This window comes from Oncorhynchus tshawytscha, linkage group LG33 (assembly GCF_018296145.1).
Source record: "Oncorhynchus tshawytscha isolate Ot180627B linkage group LG33, Otsh_v2.0, whole genome shotgun sequence".
NCBI classification, from domain to species: domain Eukaryota; kingdom Metazoa; phylum Chordata; class Actinopteri; order Salmoniformes; family Salmonidae; genus Oncorhynchus; species Oncorhynchus tshawytscha.
The window spans coordinates 36,986,187-37,000,665 of NC_056461.1; the positions used below are offsets into that span (position 1 = coordinate 36,986,187).

The 14,479-nt window shown below is 46.7% G+C and overlaps 1 protein-coding gene across 6 annotated transcripts in view; it reads right to left on the reverse strand.

Annotated features, from left to right (window-relative positions):
- Window positions 1-1,038: 1,038 nt before the first annotated feature.
- Window positions 1,039-14,479, reverse strand: part of LOC112228164 (lysine-specific demethylase 6B) — a 37,075-nt gene continuing 23,634 nt past the window's right edge. For 4 of the 6 annotated variants that reach the window (XM_042311356.1, XM_042311360.1, XM_042311358.1 and 1 more), the window contains 15 exons: window positions 13,740-14,004; window positions 10,994-11,149; window positions 7,724-10,908; window positions 5,875-6,001; window positions 5,501-5,606; window positions 5,183-5,388; window positions 4,892-5,058; window positions 4,707-4,775; window positions 4,466-4,614; window positions 4,261-4,375; window positions 3,920-4,107; window positions 3,609-3,750; window positions 3,337-3,463; window positions 2,883-3,059; window positions 1,039-2,750 (listed from right to left, as the gene is read on the reverse strand). In XM_042311356.1, the coding sequence (XP_042167290.1) occupies window positions 2,727-2,750; window positions 2,883-3,059; window positions 3,337-3,463; window positions 3,609-3,750; window positions 3,920-4,107; window positions 4,261-4,375; window positions 4,466-4,614; window positions 4,707-4,775; window positions 4,892-5,058; window positions 5,183-5,388; window positions 5,501-5,606; window positions 5,875-6,001; window positions 7,724-10,908; window positions 10,994-11,149; window positions 13,740-14,004 (5,203 nt within the window). In that variant the 3' untranslated portion in view covers window positions 1,039-2,726. Of the gene's footprint in view, window positions 2,751-2,882; window positions 3,060-3,336; window positions 3,464-3,606; window positions 3,751-3,919; window positions 4,108-4,260; window positions 4,376-4,465; window positions 4,615-4,706; window positions 4,776-4,891; window positions 5,059-5,182; window positions 5,389-5,500; window positions 5,607-5,874; window positions 6,002-7,723; window positions 10,909-10,993; window positions 11,150-13,739; window positions 14,005-14,479 lie in introns of those variants that run through there. The other 2 variants (XR_006080681.1, XR_006080680.1) reach the window with 2 other exon arrangements.

The window sequence follows — 14,479 nt, forward strand, 5'->3', positions numbered from 1 at the left end:
GTCTAAGATCCATCCCAATGTGTTCTCCAAAAGGCTCAGTACTGTTATCCTCAGAAGGTGAGGTATTGAAAGGTATTGAAAGCAGGGGTGTCAATCATTTTTACCCTAATATTACTTTGAAAAAATTAGATCACATGTTAAACAAAATCTCTTTCTCTGAGTATAAGATAATCACATTTCCAAATATTTGTGAGCATAGAATATAGCTTAGTATTTAAGTTATTTATTTTATACTGTCATTTTTGCTCGTCTTTATCAAGGGAGTTAATCATTTTGGACCCTACTGTATGTGTATGATGAACAACTAGAGCAGGGGTGTCAAACTCATTCCATGATGGGCCTAGTGTCTGCAGGTTTTTGGCTTTTCCTTTCAATTAAGACGACCAGGTGTGGGGAGTTGTGACCTTAATTCATCCGTCAAGTGCAACAGAGGAATGAAAACCTGCTGACACCCGGCCCTCCGTGGAATGAGTTTGACACCTGTGGTTTAGAGGGTTGTTAGAGGAGGAAGGCCAGTCTTCCTGTCCTTGGAACCAGGATATCCACTGCTCTATCTGTTTCTCTAGGATGAGGTGTCCCTGCATCCTCTTTAAACTAGAGGTGTTTTATTCCCATGCCTGTAACAAAGAAAAAAATGGACATTGGCAAAACACAGCAGGATTAGTGGGGGAGAGATACATCTTTACCAGCATGTTAGTAACATTCTCTTCCTTAGTAACTGGGAATAAACCCTTTCAAGTTGCTCTAAATTCACCAGTAATCCAAACACTAACATTCTGTGTGTAATGGAGGACATTATGGTTGATGTACTGTAATAAAACAGGCAAAGTGCAGGAAGAGAAGAATGATATGACAGAAGAAATGATGGGTGGCTAGGCATTAACATCAGCAGGGAATGAAGAGTGGGGTAGATTCTAGGGATGAAATAAATCTCCCTCCATTGAAATGTTTCTCTAAGATAAGTTATCAGCTCAGACACAATACTCAAAAACTATCCAGGCCTCTCACCAAGGCAGCTACACAAATTCGATGACAATAAACTTTTCTCAAAACATTTTATTGTATCAATAATACTCACAATAATGTCACAGAAAAATCACAGAGTGTTTAAGAAAGGTCTGGTCTATGTAAGATATTTTTTATGATGTTTTAAAACAGCACAGCTTCAAATAAAAACAGTCAGTGGATGAGGAGCAAGATTACAACCTTGAAATTATACTCATGAGGACAGAACACTGAAGGAACCCAAACCTCACTACACATCAGTCTCATTTAAATGTGGCTAAAACTACAACTACTGCCAATCACAAATGCTTCACAATTTTATGAATTTCGTACAATGCAAAAAAGTTGAAAAAGGTATTGTGTTTATCAGTTAGATACAGTACAAAGACATCATTCTATTAGTTTACCGGTAATTGTAATGACGCGGTTCTAAGCACCAACCTGTCGGTTGAAGTTATATTCATTGACTTATATTCATAGATCATTTATACACAGTTAATGAGGAGGTGACGAGGCAAGAGGGGGTTGAGCACCATGAAAATCCAACCTCCCCCTGTTTGCTCTTCCCCGTACACCCACAATAGGAAACCTTAAAAATATCTGGTGTCCCCAGAGAAGCACCATCAATATGCAATAAATACATTTAAGAAAACAAACATATACAAGTATAAATAAAGTCACAATTTACAATTCTTCATTTTCTCTGTAATCCAGAAAAGGAGATAGCAACCAAAAAAAGAGGTAAAAAACTGGGAGAATGATCCCATTAGAAAAAGCAAAAGATAAAGGGGATCTTCTTTAGGGCGAATTGTAGCAATCACATCTCTCTCTACCAAACATTATTTAGGATTATTATGCAAAAACTAAAATCACATTAAAACACACCAGATTTCCAACAAAGAGTGAAACCAGATTAGTCCTCTAGTTCTAGTTAACCCGTATTTCAGAGAAATGTTTACAATTTCTTAAATGAATATTCCTAATGCTTTAGAAAGTTGTGCCTGCATGTTTGATTTTCTAATTTCCTTTCATCTAAATACAGTTCACAAGGCCAATGTGGTGTACCTTTAGGCTGGTAAAACTTTTGAAATATCTAGGTCAGAATAAATACAATGGAAATAGCACCCCAAAGAGTATACAGACAGGAATGACAAATGTCAGAGTTCACCTGAATAGAAAACCAAACCAAAACAATGGGATTTCAATGAGACTATCAGCTACTTTGCTTGTGAAGCAATTCCCCTGCTGTTACCATAGCAACACGGTAAATTCATGGACATAGAATAACTAGATTGGTGTAAAAAAGTTCCATTGGATTTGCATAAAAGTACCTGAATTAATGCACCATATACCGGCTACTTGACGCTTTTGAATCACAGCAGTGTCCGTTTTAATTAAGACCTGATTTCCAGTGCTAACAATGTTCACATTTTCTGTAGTTGTCTGACATGTTTTATTAACAAATAGTAGTACCAGTCTAGTCATTCTATCTCAAGACTCAAGTCCAATCAGCAGCTGGTAGGAGGGGAAGACAACAGTGAGCTGGAATTCAATTGGCTGATGGCTGATGGCCGATATCTTATTGTGATGTAAACAATACTGAGTAAACATGGTTGGCTGTTCACCAAGTGTTAGCAGTAGTAGTATTCCTTGAAGACAACGTCTGTGCTGCCACTAAGTAGGAGCTTTGGTTATGGCTGCCAGACAACAGGGAGGATGCTTCACTTGGAGCAGGGTGATGGAGTCTGGAGAGAGAAAGAAGAAGAAGACGACAGACAGAAAGGGGGGTAAATATGATGGACATAACTTCATAGCACATAGAAAACTTGTGTGTGTGTGTGTGTGTGTGTGTGTGTGTGTGTGTGTGTGTGTCTCACCACACAGATGCTGTCATAGGTTCTCATCAGCTCCTCCATGCAGTACTGCTCCAGCACCACTACTCCTGCCAGCGAGGGGCTCTTGGACACGGTCCGGGCACAGTCCTCACAGTGCACCATGTAGGTCTTCCTGCTGCCAGACTCACTAGTTACAAACAGCAGGTCAAACACCTCCACCTGCACACAGACACAACACAATCACTCACTGCAGAAATAACCAAAGGCATACACCAACACACTGTTGGTAACATGCTCGGGTCATGGTAGTTCATAGCAGGTCTGATACAAGCATACATCCACAGGCTGTTGGTAAGACGCTCGGGTCATGGTAGTTCATAGCAGGTCTGATACAAGCATACATCCACAGGCTGTTGGTAAGACGCTCGGGTCATGGTAGTTCATAGCAGGTGGGCGGATACAAGCATAGATCCACAGGCTGTTGAGAGGGACTTACGTCACACTCGTTGCAGTAGTAGGCTGGTTCGTCCTTCACACGGCTCTGATAAGAGATCTTCTTCCCTGCAGCAACCAGCTGGTCTCTCAGAATCTGAATGTGCTTAATGGACTGTAGGAGACAATGTCTGAGAGAGATAGAGAGAGAGAGAGAGGTAAGGTGTAGCAAGAAACAGACATTCATACTAGATAGATGACGAGGGACATTTACACACACACACACACACACACACACACACACACACACACACACACACACACACACACACACACTTGACCATCTTGTAGGTTTCTTGGTCGGTGATCTTGATAGTGCGGGCTACATTCCAGGTGACATGGATCATCGGAACGATGGACTTGACCTTCTTGACCTCATTCCACTCAAAACGCTCCAGAGCCAGTTGATACTGGTATGCTGCAAGGGCAAAGACGACACACACATACTTTACAGTAGAAAAGCACACAAAAGGATTTTGATATGAATTTGAATGAGGTAAAGGATAGTGTAGATACAGTAGCTGCACTGTGTATGACCCAGCACCCATTTCCTATCTATGTCCTGCTGGACACTGCTAGTAACTCACAGTTGAGAGGTCCCACGTTCCAGGCGATGTTGTTGCACCAGCCCACAGCCTGCACCCAGTGGACGGACCCTGCGTTGATCCACACCAGGTCCCCTGGTCTCTGGATGAAGCGGTACACGGGGATGTTGGAGCAGTACAGGTCCTCCAGAACAGGCCACCAGGACCCAGTCAGGTAGTCTACTCCATACCTGAAGGAGGGAGTAGAGATGGTAACAAAGTGGTGGTTGCTGGTTCAAATCCCTTTGAGTCACTGTTGTTATGCCTTTCAATGAGCAGAACAGCTCAAAATGCTTAACTAATTTGAAAACAGACCCTCACACGAAAACAGAACCATGACTCACTTCTCACAGAAGTTGTTGATGTGCTCCCAGTAGTGTTCATGGACTGCAAACCACTCACAATCCCCCGGCCCGATGTTGATGTTCACAGAGCAGAAGTTATTATTCTCCTGGTGGCCTGAAAACAGACATACAGAGATATTTAAGCCAATGGACCGAGGCATGTAATATGCATATAAACACACACCAATATAACTCAGACACTGACCAGGTGTACGGCTGCCGGGGACCTTCATGTAGAGCTGGACGGTGTTCATGCCCAGGATGGTGTGTCCCACGTGGCTCAGCATGTTTCCATTGTACTCCACACGCATGAAGGCTGGTAGCTTCAGCAGCTCCTGCAGCTGGGGCTTCCACCTGGTAACACATGTCAAACACTTAACACTTCCTCTCGAAGGGTGTCCTTAGCCCTGTCTAAAACAATCAACCACATGTAAAGCTAATCTCACCTCTTAGGATCAGAGATGTCGATGTTGGTGCCGAATTTGATAATCTTCCCAGTTGATTTCGCCTCCGGCCTATAGGAAAGAGGAATTGTCTTTAATAACGGCAGAACATTATTTTGATTAAAAGTATTGTATTTGATTTCATAAGGAGTTGACTGCACAGTATGCTGTGGATACTATGAGGTGACCTGAGTGTGTTAGCAATAGGGGTAGGGCCAACTTTGGTAGGAGTTGCTTTGCTAGTAACCACAGTAGGGCTGGTTTTGCTGGTGCCAGATGCAGGGTTGGTTGATGGGTCAGAAGACAGAGTCTTCTTCTCTTCATCCTCATCCTCATCCTCACTGTCCTTCTCTTCCTGTAGACACATTTAGGCACATGAACTTAGCTGGGCAAAGAGAGGAAGTGGGGGGGGGTATATGTAAGCATTATGTGTTTCTGTGTGTGATACTTGTGTGTGTGTGTGTGTGTTCATCCACAACCTGGAGGCTTTCCTGGAAGCTGGAGGCCTGGTACGCAGCGTACTTGGCGATGGTGGTGTGTGAGCGGCTGCTCTCGCAGGGCCAGGTCTGAGCTGATCCAGTAGCGTCCCAGTTCTCATCAGCAGGCTGCTGTACCTGGGTCCTCACCTCCACAGCATGCTCTGCATTGGCCTCCACCAGAGACTTAGTGGAGAACAGACCCAGGTCTGACAGAGAGGGAGGGAGAGGAAAGAGAGACAAAAGTATAGTGAGTAGATGATAAATTATGTTGATGTTTTAACTTTTGGCCCTGAGAAAAATTGAAATTGGCAAACTCACTGAGTCGTAGTGATCCAGCCAGGCCTCTGATGACAGTGACAGGGTTCTTGGGGTCGGTACAGAATTGGAGGAGGACTGGGGAGAAGGCATCTCTCTTACTCTCCAACTGGACACAGACACACAGGACAACACAGGAATACATCAACTGGGCATTGCACAAATACAGAACTGATACATGAGTAATGGATATGAGAATGAAGAAGAAAAGAGGGGGGAAAAAGAAGAAGAAGATTACTTTATGGTCTATTGTCATAAGACATAGAGCTGCATGTTTTTTTGTTGTTGCTTTAACACCCCCCCCCCCAAGACACCCACACAGACAGGTTGGTGCATAGGGTCAGCCGCAGTGCAGCGCCCCCAGAGTGTGGACTCACATAGATGCTTGGTGTGGGGGGGTTGAGCTTCTCTCGTGGGATGGGTGTGTTGGTGCTAAGGACAGGCTTGACAGAGAAAGCAGGGAGCAGATAGGACTCCCGAAACTTCCCGTTCACCTTCGCCCCCCTAAACAGACAGAGAAAGAGACAGATGAAGTGGGAGAATTCAATAAGATTGAATTAAATACACTTTTCATTGTTTTGTGCCAAAACCTCTCTTCCTCCAATGAAATGTCTTGGTAGTAAATATACAGTACCAGTCAAAAGTTTGGACACACCTAATCATTCAATGGTTTTTCTTAATTTTTTACTATTTTCTACATTTTAGAATAACACTGAAGACATCAAAACTATGAAATAACAAATATGGAATCATGTAGTAACCAAAAAAGTGTTAAACAAATATGTGTCAAAATATATTTTAGATTTTAGATACTTCAAAAGTAGCCACCCTTTGCCTTGATGACAGCTTTGCACACTTGGCATTCTCACAACCAGCTTCATGAGGTACTCACCTGGAATGCATGTCAATTAACAGGTGTGCCTTGTTAAAAGTTAATTTGTGTAATTTCTTTCCTTCTTAATGCATTTGAGCCAATCTGTTGCGTTGTGACAAGGTAGGGATAGTATTCAGAAGACAGCCCTACTTGGTAAAAGACAAAGTTCTATTATGGCAAGGACAGCTCAAATAAGCAAAGAGAAATGACAGTCCATCATTACTTAAAGACATGAAGGTCAGTCAATACGGAACATTTCAAGAGCTTTGGAAGTTACTTCAAGTGCAGTCGCAAAAACCATCAAGCGCTATGATGAAACTGGCTCTCACGAGGACCGCCACAGGAAAGGAAGGAAGAGTTACCTCTGCGGCAGAGGGTAAGTTCATTACAGTACGTAACTGCACCTCAGATTGCAGCCCAAATAAATGCTTCACAGAGTTTAAGTAACAGACACATCTCAACATCAACTATTCAGAGGAGACTGCGTGAATCAGGCCTTCATTGTCAAATTGCTGCAAAGAAACAACTACTAAAGAACACCAATAATAATAAGAGACTTGCTTGGGCCAAGAAACACTAGCAATGGACATTAGACTGGTGGAAATCTGTCCTTTGGTCTGATGAGTCATATTAGAGAGATTTTTGGTTCCAAACTCCGGGTTTTGTGAGACGAGGATGATCTCCGCATGTGTGGTTTCCACCGTGAAGCATGGAGGTGGTGGTGTGCTTTGCTGGAGACACTCTCAGTGATTTATTTAGAATTCAAGGTGTACTTAACCAGCATGGCTACCACAGCATTCTGCAGCAATACGCCATTCCATCTGGTTTGCACTTAGTGGGACTATCATTTGTTTTTCAGCAGGACAATGACCCAAAACACACTTCCGGGCTGTGTAAGGGCTATTTGACAAAGAAGGAGAGTGATGGTGCTGCATCAGATGACCTGGTCTCCACAATAACCCGGCCTCAACCCTATTGAGATGGTTTGTGATGAGTTGGACCGAAGAGTGAAGGAAAAGCAGCCAACAAGTGCTCAGCATCTGTGGGAACTCCTTCAAGACTGTTGGAAAATCATTCCTCGTGAAGCTCGTTGGGAGAATTCCAAGAGTGTGCAAAGCTGTCATCAAGGCAAAGGGTGGCTACTTTGAAGAATCTAAAATCTAAAATATATTTTGATTTGTTTAACACTTTTTTGGTTACTACATGATTCCATATGTGTTATTTCATAGTTTTGATGTCTTCACTATTATTCTACAATGTAGAAAATAGTAAAAATTAAGAAAAACCCTTGAATGAGTAGGTATGTCCAAACTTTTGACTGGTACGGTACATCACATGTACCGTGTACTCACTTGCAGGACCTGACGACCTCGCTGGCTGTGTGTCTGATGCCGACCTCTCTTAGTGGGATCCTGCGCTCCTCGACCTCGGAGGCGATGAACGTCTCTCGGTTTCCACTTTCCACCTTGATCAGACGGATCTTCAGCTCCTTGGGAGAGCCCATGGACAGAGCCTTCAGCTTGAGGAAATCAGCAGCAGCCAGGGGACAGGGGGTCCTCCTCACTGGGGCAGCAGAGGCAGCCGGGGTGGGGGAAGGGGAGGAGGTGTTGATAAAGCTGGTGGTGGATGCTGTTGCCAATATGTCTGGGTTGCTGCCTGGTGTGGACGTCTTGGTTTGAGGCTCACTGCGCCTCTCATTCTTCATCTCTGTTGATTGTGCCCCCTGCTCAGTGTTTCCTGTGTGCGTCTTGTCTTTCTGTCCCTGGATGTCTTTGCTCTGGAGGCCAAGGTTCCCCTGAATGGGACGGCTCTTCTTAGTGTCTTTGTGCTGCTTGGCTAGGCGACTGGGGTGAGGTGTAGATGAGGACAGCGTTATAGAGGCTGACTTTCTGTCACACTTTTCTTCCACGTTCTTCTTTTCATTTCCTCCACTCCTCTGATGACTGCTGACGCTGTTATCTTGTTTTCTTCTCTTCCTCTTCCCTTCCCCATCTCTGTTTCCATCCGCACCGCTTGGCTCCCTCTTTCTGTCTGTCTGCCTGCGTGCCTCCCTCTGTCCCCGCTCCTCCTTGGTGGTGGCAGGCAGCCGGTGTGTGGTTGTCAGTCTAAACTCAGCGCTCAGAGACCCGGCCGTCTCCCCACTGTCTACACCCTTAGTCTTCTCTTTCTTTCTCTCATTCAGAATCTCCTCCAATCTCGCATGCTTCTGTTTTGTGCGCTCCCCCACGGAGAGCTGTGGTTGGTCGAGGTTTAAAGGAGGCCGGGGTTTGGAAAGCGGATCTGAGGTAGTGTGAGTGGATGATTCGCTAGTGAGTCTTGGGGGCGTGGTGGAGTTGGATGTGGGGGAGGGGTTCTGCTGGTCCTGACAATTGGTTTCGGGATCCATGGCGAGGGATGAAGAGTACTTCACTCCTCCCATGGAGCTAGGAGGAGGACGCCCAAACGGACCGCCGCGATATGTGTACCTCTGGCCCCCCAGGAATGAGGCCAAAGACTTGAAGACATCAGCCACTCCTGTCTGGTGAAGGTGTGGCCGACGGGGAGGCAGAGAGCTGGGCGATGTGTCCCCACCACTGTCCTCCTCTTCCTCCTCCTCCTCTTCCTCCACTCCATTGGGAGTATCAGGCAAGCCATAGAGCTTGGCCAGGTCGCTATGGCGAAGGTCATCAGCACCCCTCCCCTCACCGACATCCTCGGCCTTCTCATTGAGCCCCTCTGAGTTCCCATGGGGGGGTGAGAGGGGCGGGCCGTGGGTTGGGCTGGGCTGCAGGACAGGTCTCCTCATCACTCCTCCCTCCTCTTCCTCTTCCTCACTCAGGGCTGATGCTGGGGAGCCTTGCCAACTGAGAACAGGGGGGCTGGCAGGGGGGTTGTCTCCCATCTCCTCCACACTGCCCACCCCCGCCGCAGGTTGGAGATCTGGGGCCCGCAGGACCCCGCCTTCTGGACTAACACCCCATGTCTCTGTCTGGATCTGGATGGATCCCCCTGACCCAGCCATAGGGGGAGTTGCTGGGGTTTTGGATGAGAGTGTGGAGGGGGTCAAATCAGCCTTCCTCCCTGGGCTGCATTTAGAATATGTTGAAGGGCTGGTGGGCTGAGGACTGGTATTACGGGTCTTATTGGTCGTGTTGGTGCTGATGTTGTTGTTGTTGGTGGTAGTGTGAGTGGTAGTGAGTGGAGGACAGACTGGTAGTGGTGAGACCTTGACTGGGAATTTGGGTTGAGTTGGGTTTGACTTGTTTAGGGTCCCTCCCCTCTCTGACTTTTTGTGTTTGGATGGATGTGGGGAGGGTGTGGGTTGACTGGGACAGGCTGCAGGCGGGCCAACAAGTGGGATTGTCTCTGAGCTATTTGGAGAGCTGTGCTCATGGGACTTTCCACTTCTTTCTTGGGCCTTCTCCCTGTGTATGTGTTTGCCAGGGGTGGATGGTGTCTGGGAGGGTTGGCCTGGCTTACCTGGCGTCCCTGGAACCTTAGATCCAGACTTAGGGGATGAAGGACATACTGACGGAGGGAGGGATGATTTACATAGGGACTTTGAGGATCCCCTCTCTGCTTTTTCCATCTTTTTTTCCCTAAGGCTCTTCTCCCTTTTCTCTGTCTTCCTCTCTTCCTCTTTCTTTTTCCTTTCCACTTTGTCCCTCCCTTCTTCACCTTTATGGGTTTTATTCTTCACCCCATCCCCACTTTTCTCTTCTTTTTCCTTTCTCCTTGTCCTCTCCTCCATCTTCCTCTCCATCTTCCTCTTCTGTTCCCTCTTTCCCTCCTCACCTCTTTCTGCTCTCCTTTCCTTATGTTTCCTCTCTGTCTGTTTGTGTCTGTGAGGCTGCAGGTCTGGCCTGTTGCCAGTAGGTCTGTTGTTGTTGACAGTAGGAGAGCTGGGTGGGGTCTGAGGCTCTGAGGCCCTGCTAGGCTTCATCTCTAACCTCTGAGCGCCTGAGCCTAGCCATGTGGGGGAGGCAGAGAGAGGGGGAGGTGTGGGACTGGGCGAGGGTGTCCTTGGTCCCCGTTTGTGAGGTGTGTCAGTGCCAATGTCAGGGCTCCTCTGATTGGGAAGAGGATCTTTCTTCCCACTGGCCTTACAAGGAGTGGTGGAGCTGGAGAGGCCAGAGGGGCTGAAGGAGCTCAGGGTGGTGCAGCATCCATCTCTGTGGTTGCTGTTGCGGTGGGGAGGCTCTGTAGCAGAGGGCTGGGAGGGGGTCTGATCCCTTTGCTGTCTGTGGGAGCGTGGAGCTGGGGGGCTGTGCTGAGGTACTGAGGGGGGTGATGTGGGATGCTGGTGGTGGAGGTGCTGGCTGTAAGGCACGCCGGTGCGATCTGCTGGTGAGGAGGGGTGCTGGGACTGGCCATCCACCTCCACTCTGAATCCATGGTGGGGGGGTCTTCTGTTGCCACTGGGCTGGGCTGGAGAAGGGTGGCGGGCATAGGAGGAAGGAGGGGGGTCTTGACCATTGAAGAGGGCCTGGGGAACTGGAGAATGGGTAGAATGATGTGTTCTGTATTTGAGACTCCCTAATCCTGACTTGGTGGATTCCTGAAATAATGAGAGAGAGAGGATGGTTCATAGTCTTTAATAAAGCATGGCTTTCTTGAATTTCATTGGCTATTAACTGACTTACTTGTAACTCTATAGACAAGCTCCTCCTGTCAGCATGGGTGCGAGGACCAGGTCTGTCATATGATTGTTTCCAGAAGCCTTGTTCGGAAGGGGGGTAGTGGGGTGGTGATTGGTGCCGGTCTGGGCCGGGTAGATGCATTGATCCACGGTGAGAGGGCTGGTGAGAGAGAACAGTAATAACAGTCGGTATCCTGGTGATGTATATTTGAACCCTGCCAGAAGGTGGTGCTATTGTATAAATATCACTCAGAGTTGCTTCAAACCACTGTTCCAGGATCAGATAGATACAGTGGCGACACATCATTCAGGGCAGGTGGGGCAGATTTCCATTCCAAAATGCAGGTGTTTCAGCCTAGCTCAGTGCCTTTTGTGGTGGTGGGGCAGGCCAGCAGAAAATAGGAGTATTGCACCGTGATTGGCTCTGTTCACTCTGTTCTGTCACTCATGGGGACACTATGTCACCAGCCTTTAGTAAGGGTAGACATCGAACATGTGAGCCCTTTGGGTCCTGCATAGACTTAGATTAGAAGTCCCCTTTAAGAAGGATTGGCCACAGATTTGATTTATTTATTTATCCGTTATTTTACCAGGTAAGTTGACTGAGAACACGTTCTCATTTGCAGCAACAACCTGGGGAATAGTTACAGGGGAGAGGAGGGCGATGAATGAGCCAATTGTAAACTGGGGATTATTAGGTGACCATGATGGTTTGAGGGCCAGATTGGGAATTTAGCCAGGACACCGGGGTTAACACACCTACTCTTACGATAAGTGCCATGGGATCTTTAATGACCTCAGAGAGTCAGGACACCCATTTAACGTCCCATCCGAAAGACAGCACCCTACACAGGGCAGTGTCCCCAATCACTGCCCTGGAGCATTGGGATATTTTTTAGACCAGAGGAAAGAGTGCCTCCTACTGGCCCTCCAACACCACTTCCAGCAGCATCTGTTCTCCCATCCAGGGACTGACCAGGACCAACCCTGCTTAACGTCAGAAGCGAGCCAGCTGTGGTATGCAGGGTGGTATGCTGCTGGCAAGATAAAATGATGGCAGATAAAATGACGTCAAATCACATGATATCTACAGTAGCTTTGATTGGACTGATCATGTCAACATCTTACTTTCAAAATCTTAGCTAGCAGTCATCATCATAAATCAAGTAGACAAATCTACTAAATCCTTTTTAATCCTTGTCATGTGAAGAGAAATAATGAAGATAAATTATAGATAAAACGTGTCGGTGCTCATCGGCCATAAACATTACACAACAAGTTGGAAATCGTAAATTCAACAATGAGTTGTTTGGAAGGAATCGGTGACAGTGGCTAACCGCAAGCATTGCAGCTGGGAAGTCAGACTGGAAAAATACATTTTTAACGGTCATCCAACTTGGAATTGGAAATCTTTCTCTTATGACAAAATTTGCCAATGAAGTACGCACAACAAAGTGAGTCCAGAAATGTCTTATATTCTGCTGCATAAATTATGTAATATGCCATGGAGATATAGTCAGCCATATCAGCTATGTTTTAAAAAAAGGCAGTAAACAAGGCTGAATTAACTGTTACGCTGCCAGACAAGGCTCCACTGATAGCCAGGTGTAGTGGTGGTAAGGATTCACTCCATGGGGCTGAAAAGACAGCTCTGCTGTTGGGACAGCTTTATGTAGGCCTTAACAGTTTGTGGGTACCGCTTGTCACCGTTGTAGTGCAATTAATGTATTGTTTAGTATTGTGATGTGTAGTGGCTTTGCTGGCATGCATCAACACATTTTTTTGGGGGGGGGTTTGCCCCACCAAGATTTATATGCTAAAATTGCCACTGGATAGATATTACCCTAGTGGTTAAGGTTAGCAGTAGAGCCATCTGATCCTAGATCAGGTTAGAGAAAACATATTTCTCAAGCACTAATAGCAGAACTAGCTGTGGTGGGGGACCTTCCACTCCTGGAAAACACAGGCACAGGGAGAATGGCCAAGGAAGAGGTGAAATGTTATGATCACTAGTTCAGGTGGCGACTAATCTCCCCTGGGCAGATTCTGTGTGTAGACTGAAGAATCTGCCGAGACTCAATGGGATGCGTGAGATAACAAGCTGCAGTCATTTCGGTCTTTGGGTTTTTACTACTGGTTATATGGACGTATCAGGTTGGGCCAAGGCAGTGCTTATTAAACTGCTGCGCTTTGAGTGCTTTGCACGAGTACCCACATGGATCCTTTTGCGAGGGAGGAGACTTCGATTTAGTTTATTTTTGTATTCTACCCCCTTTTCCTCCCCAATGTCGATCTTGTCTCATCGGGCTCAGGAGGCGAAAGTTGAGTCATGCGTCCTGGAAACATGACCCGCCAAACCGCGCTTCTTAACACCCGCCCGCTTAACCCAGAAGCCAGCCACACCAATGTGTCGGAGGAAACACTGTTCAACTGACGACCGAGTTCAGCCTGCATGTGCCCAGCCCACCACAAGGAGTCGCTAGAGCACGATGAGCCAAGTAAAGCCCCTCTACCAAACCCTCCCTAACCCGGATGACTCTGGGCCAATTGTGCACCGCCCTATGGGACTCCCGATCACTGCCGGTTGTGATACAGCCCGGGTTCGGCCATAGACCACTGCGCTACTCGGGAGGCCCAGAACTCTTGATTTCTAATACGTATAGACCAAGAAGTTAATCACACAGCTGACCAAATTAACATATTATGGAAGATTTTACTTCTGGGTTAACAGAGAATAGGTGGTGACTAACCTGCTCAGGACAAGAGCTCCTGCTCCTTTTGGCAGGGCAGTCTTCCCTGGGAGGGGGGGGATGCTGTGAGGGTGGGGAGCGGTGTGGAAGTTGGTCACGGTGGTAGTTGTGATGGTGGGAGGCCGGGCGCTTCCATGGTCCTAGTTCCTGGTCCATCATCCTGCCCGGGAAGGCCCTGGAGCGATCTGAAGGTGCCCACCTCTCTGCTGGGGATCCCAGGTCTCTGGGGGTCTCTGGGCAGATGGTGCTGGTGGGGACCCCCATACTGGGAGAGACAATTATCATTATTAAAGTAATGCTATCAATCATAAAAAGGATGTAATATATTTAAGCAATAAGGCACGAGGGGGTGTGGTATATGGCCAATGTGCCATGGATAAGGGCTGTTCTTATGCATGACGCAACGAGGAGTGCCTGGATACAGCCCGTAGCCGTGGTTTATTGGCCATATACCACAAACCCCTGAGGTGCATTATTGCTATTATAAACTGGTTACCAATGTACACTACCGTTCAAAAGTTTGGGGTCACTTAACTTCTTGGATATAGGGGGCGCTATTTAAATTTTTGGATGAAAAACGTTCCCGTTTTAAACAAGATATTTTGTCACGAAAAGATGCTTGACTATGCATATAATTGACAGCTTTGGAAAGAAAACACTCTGACGTTTCCAAAACTGCAAAGATATTGTCTGTGAGTGCCACAGAACTGATGTTACAGAAAAAACCCAGATAAAAATCC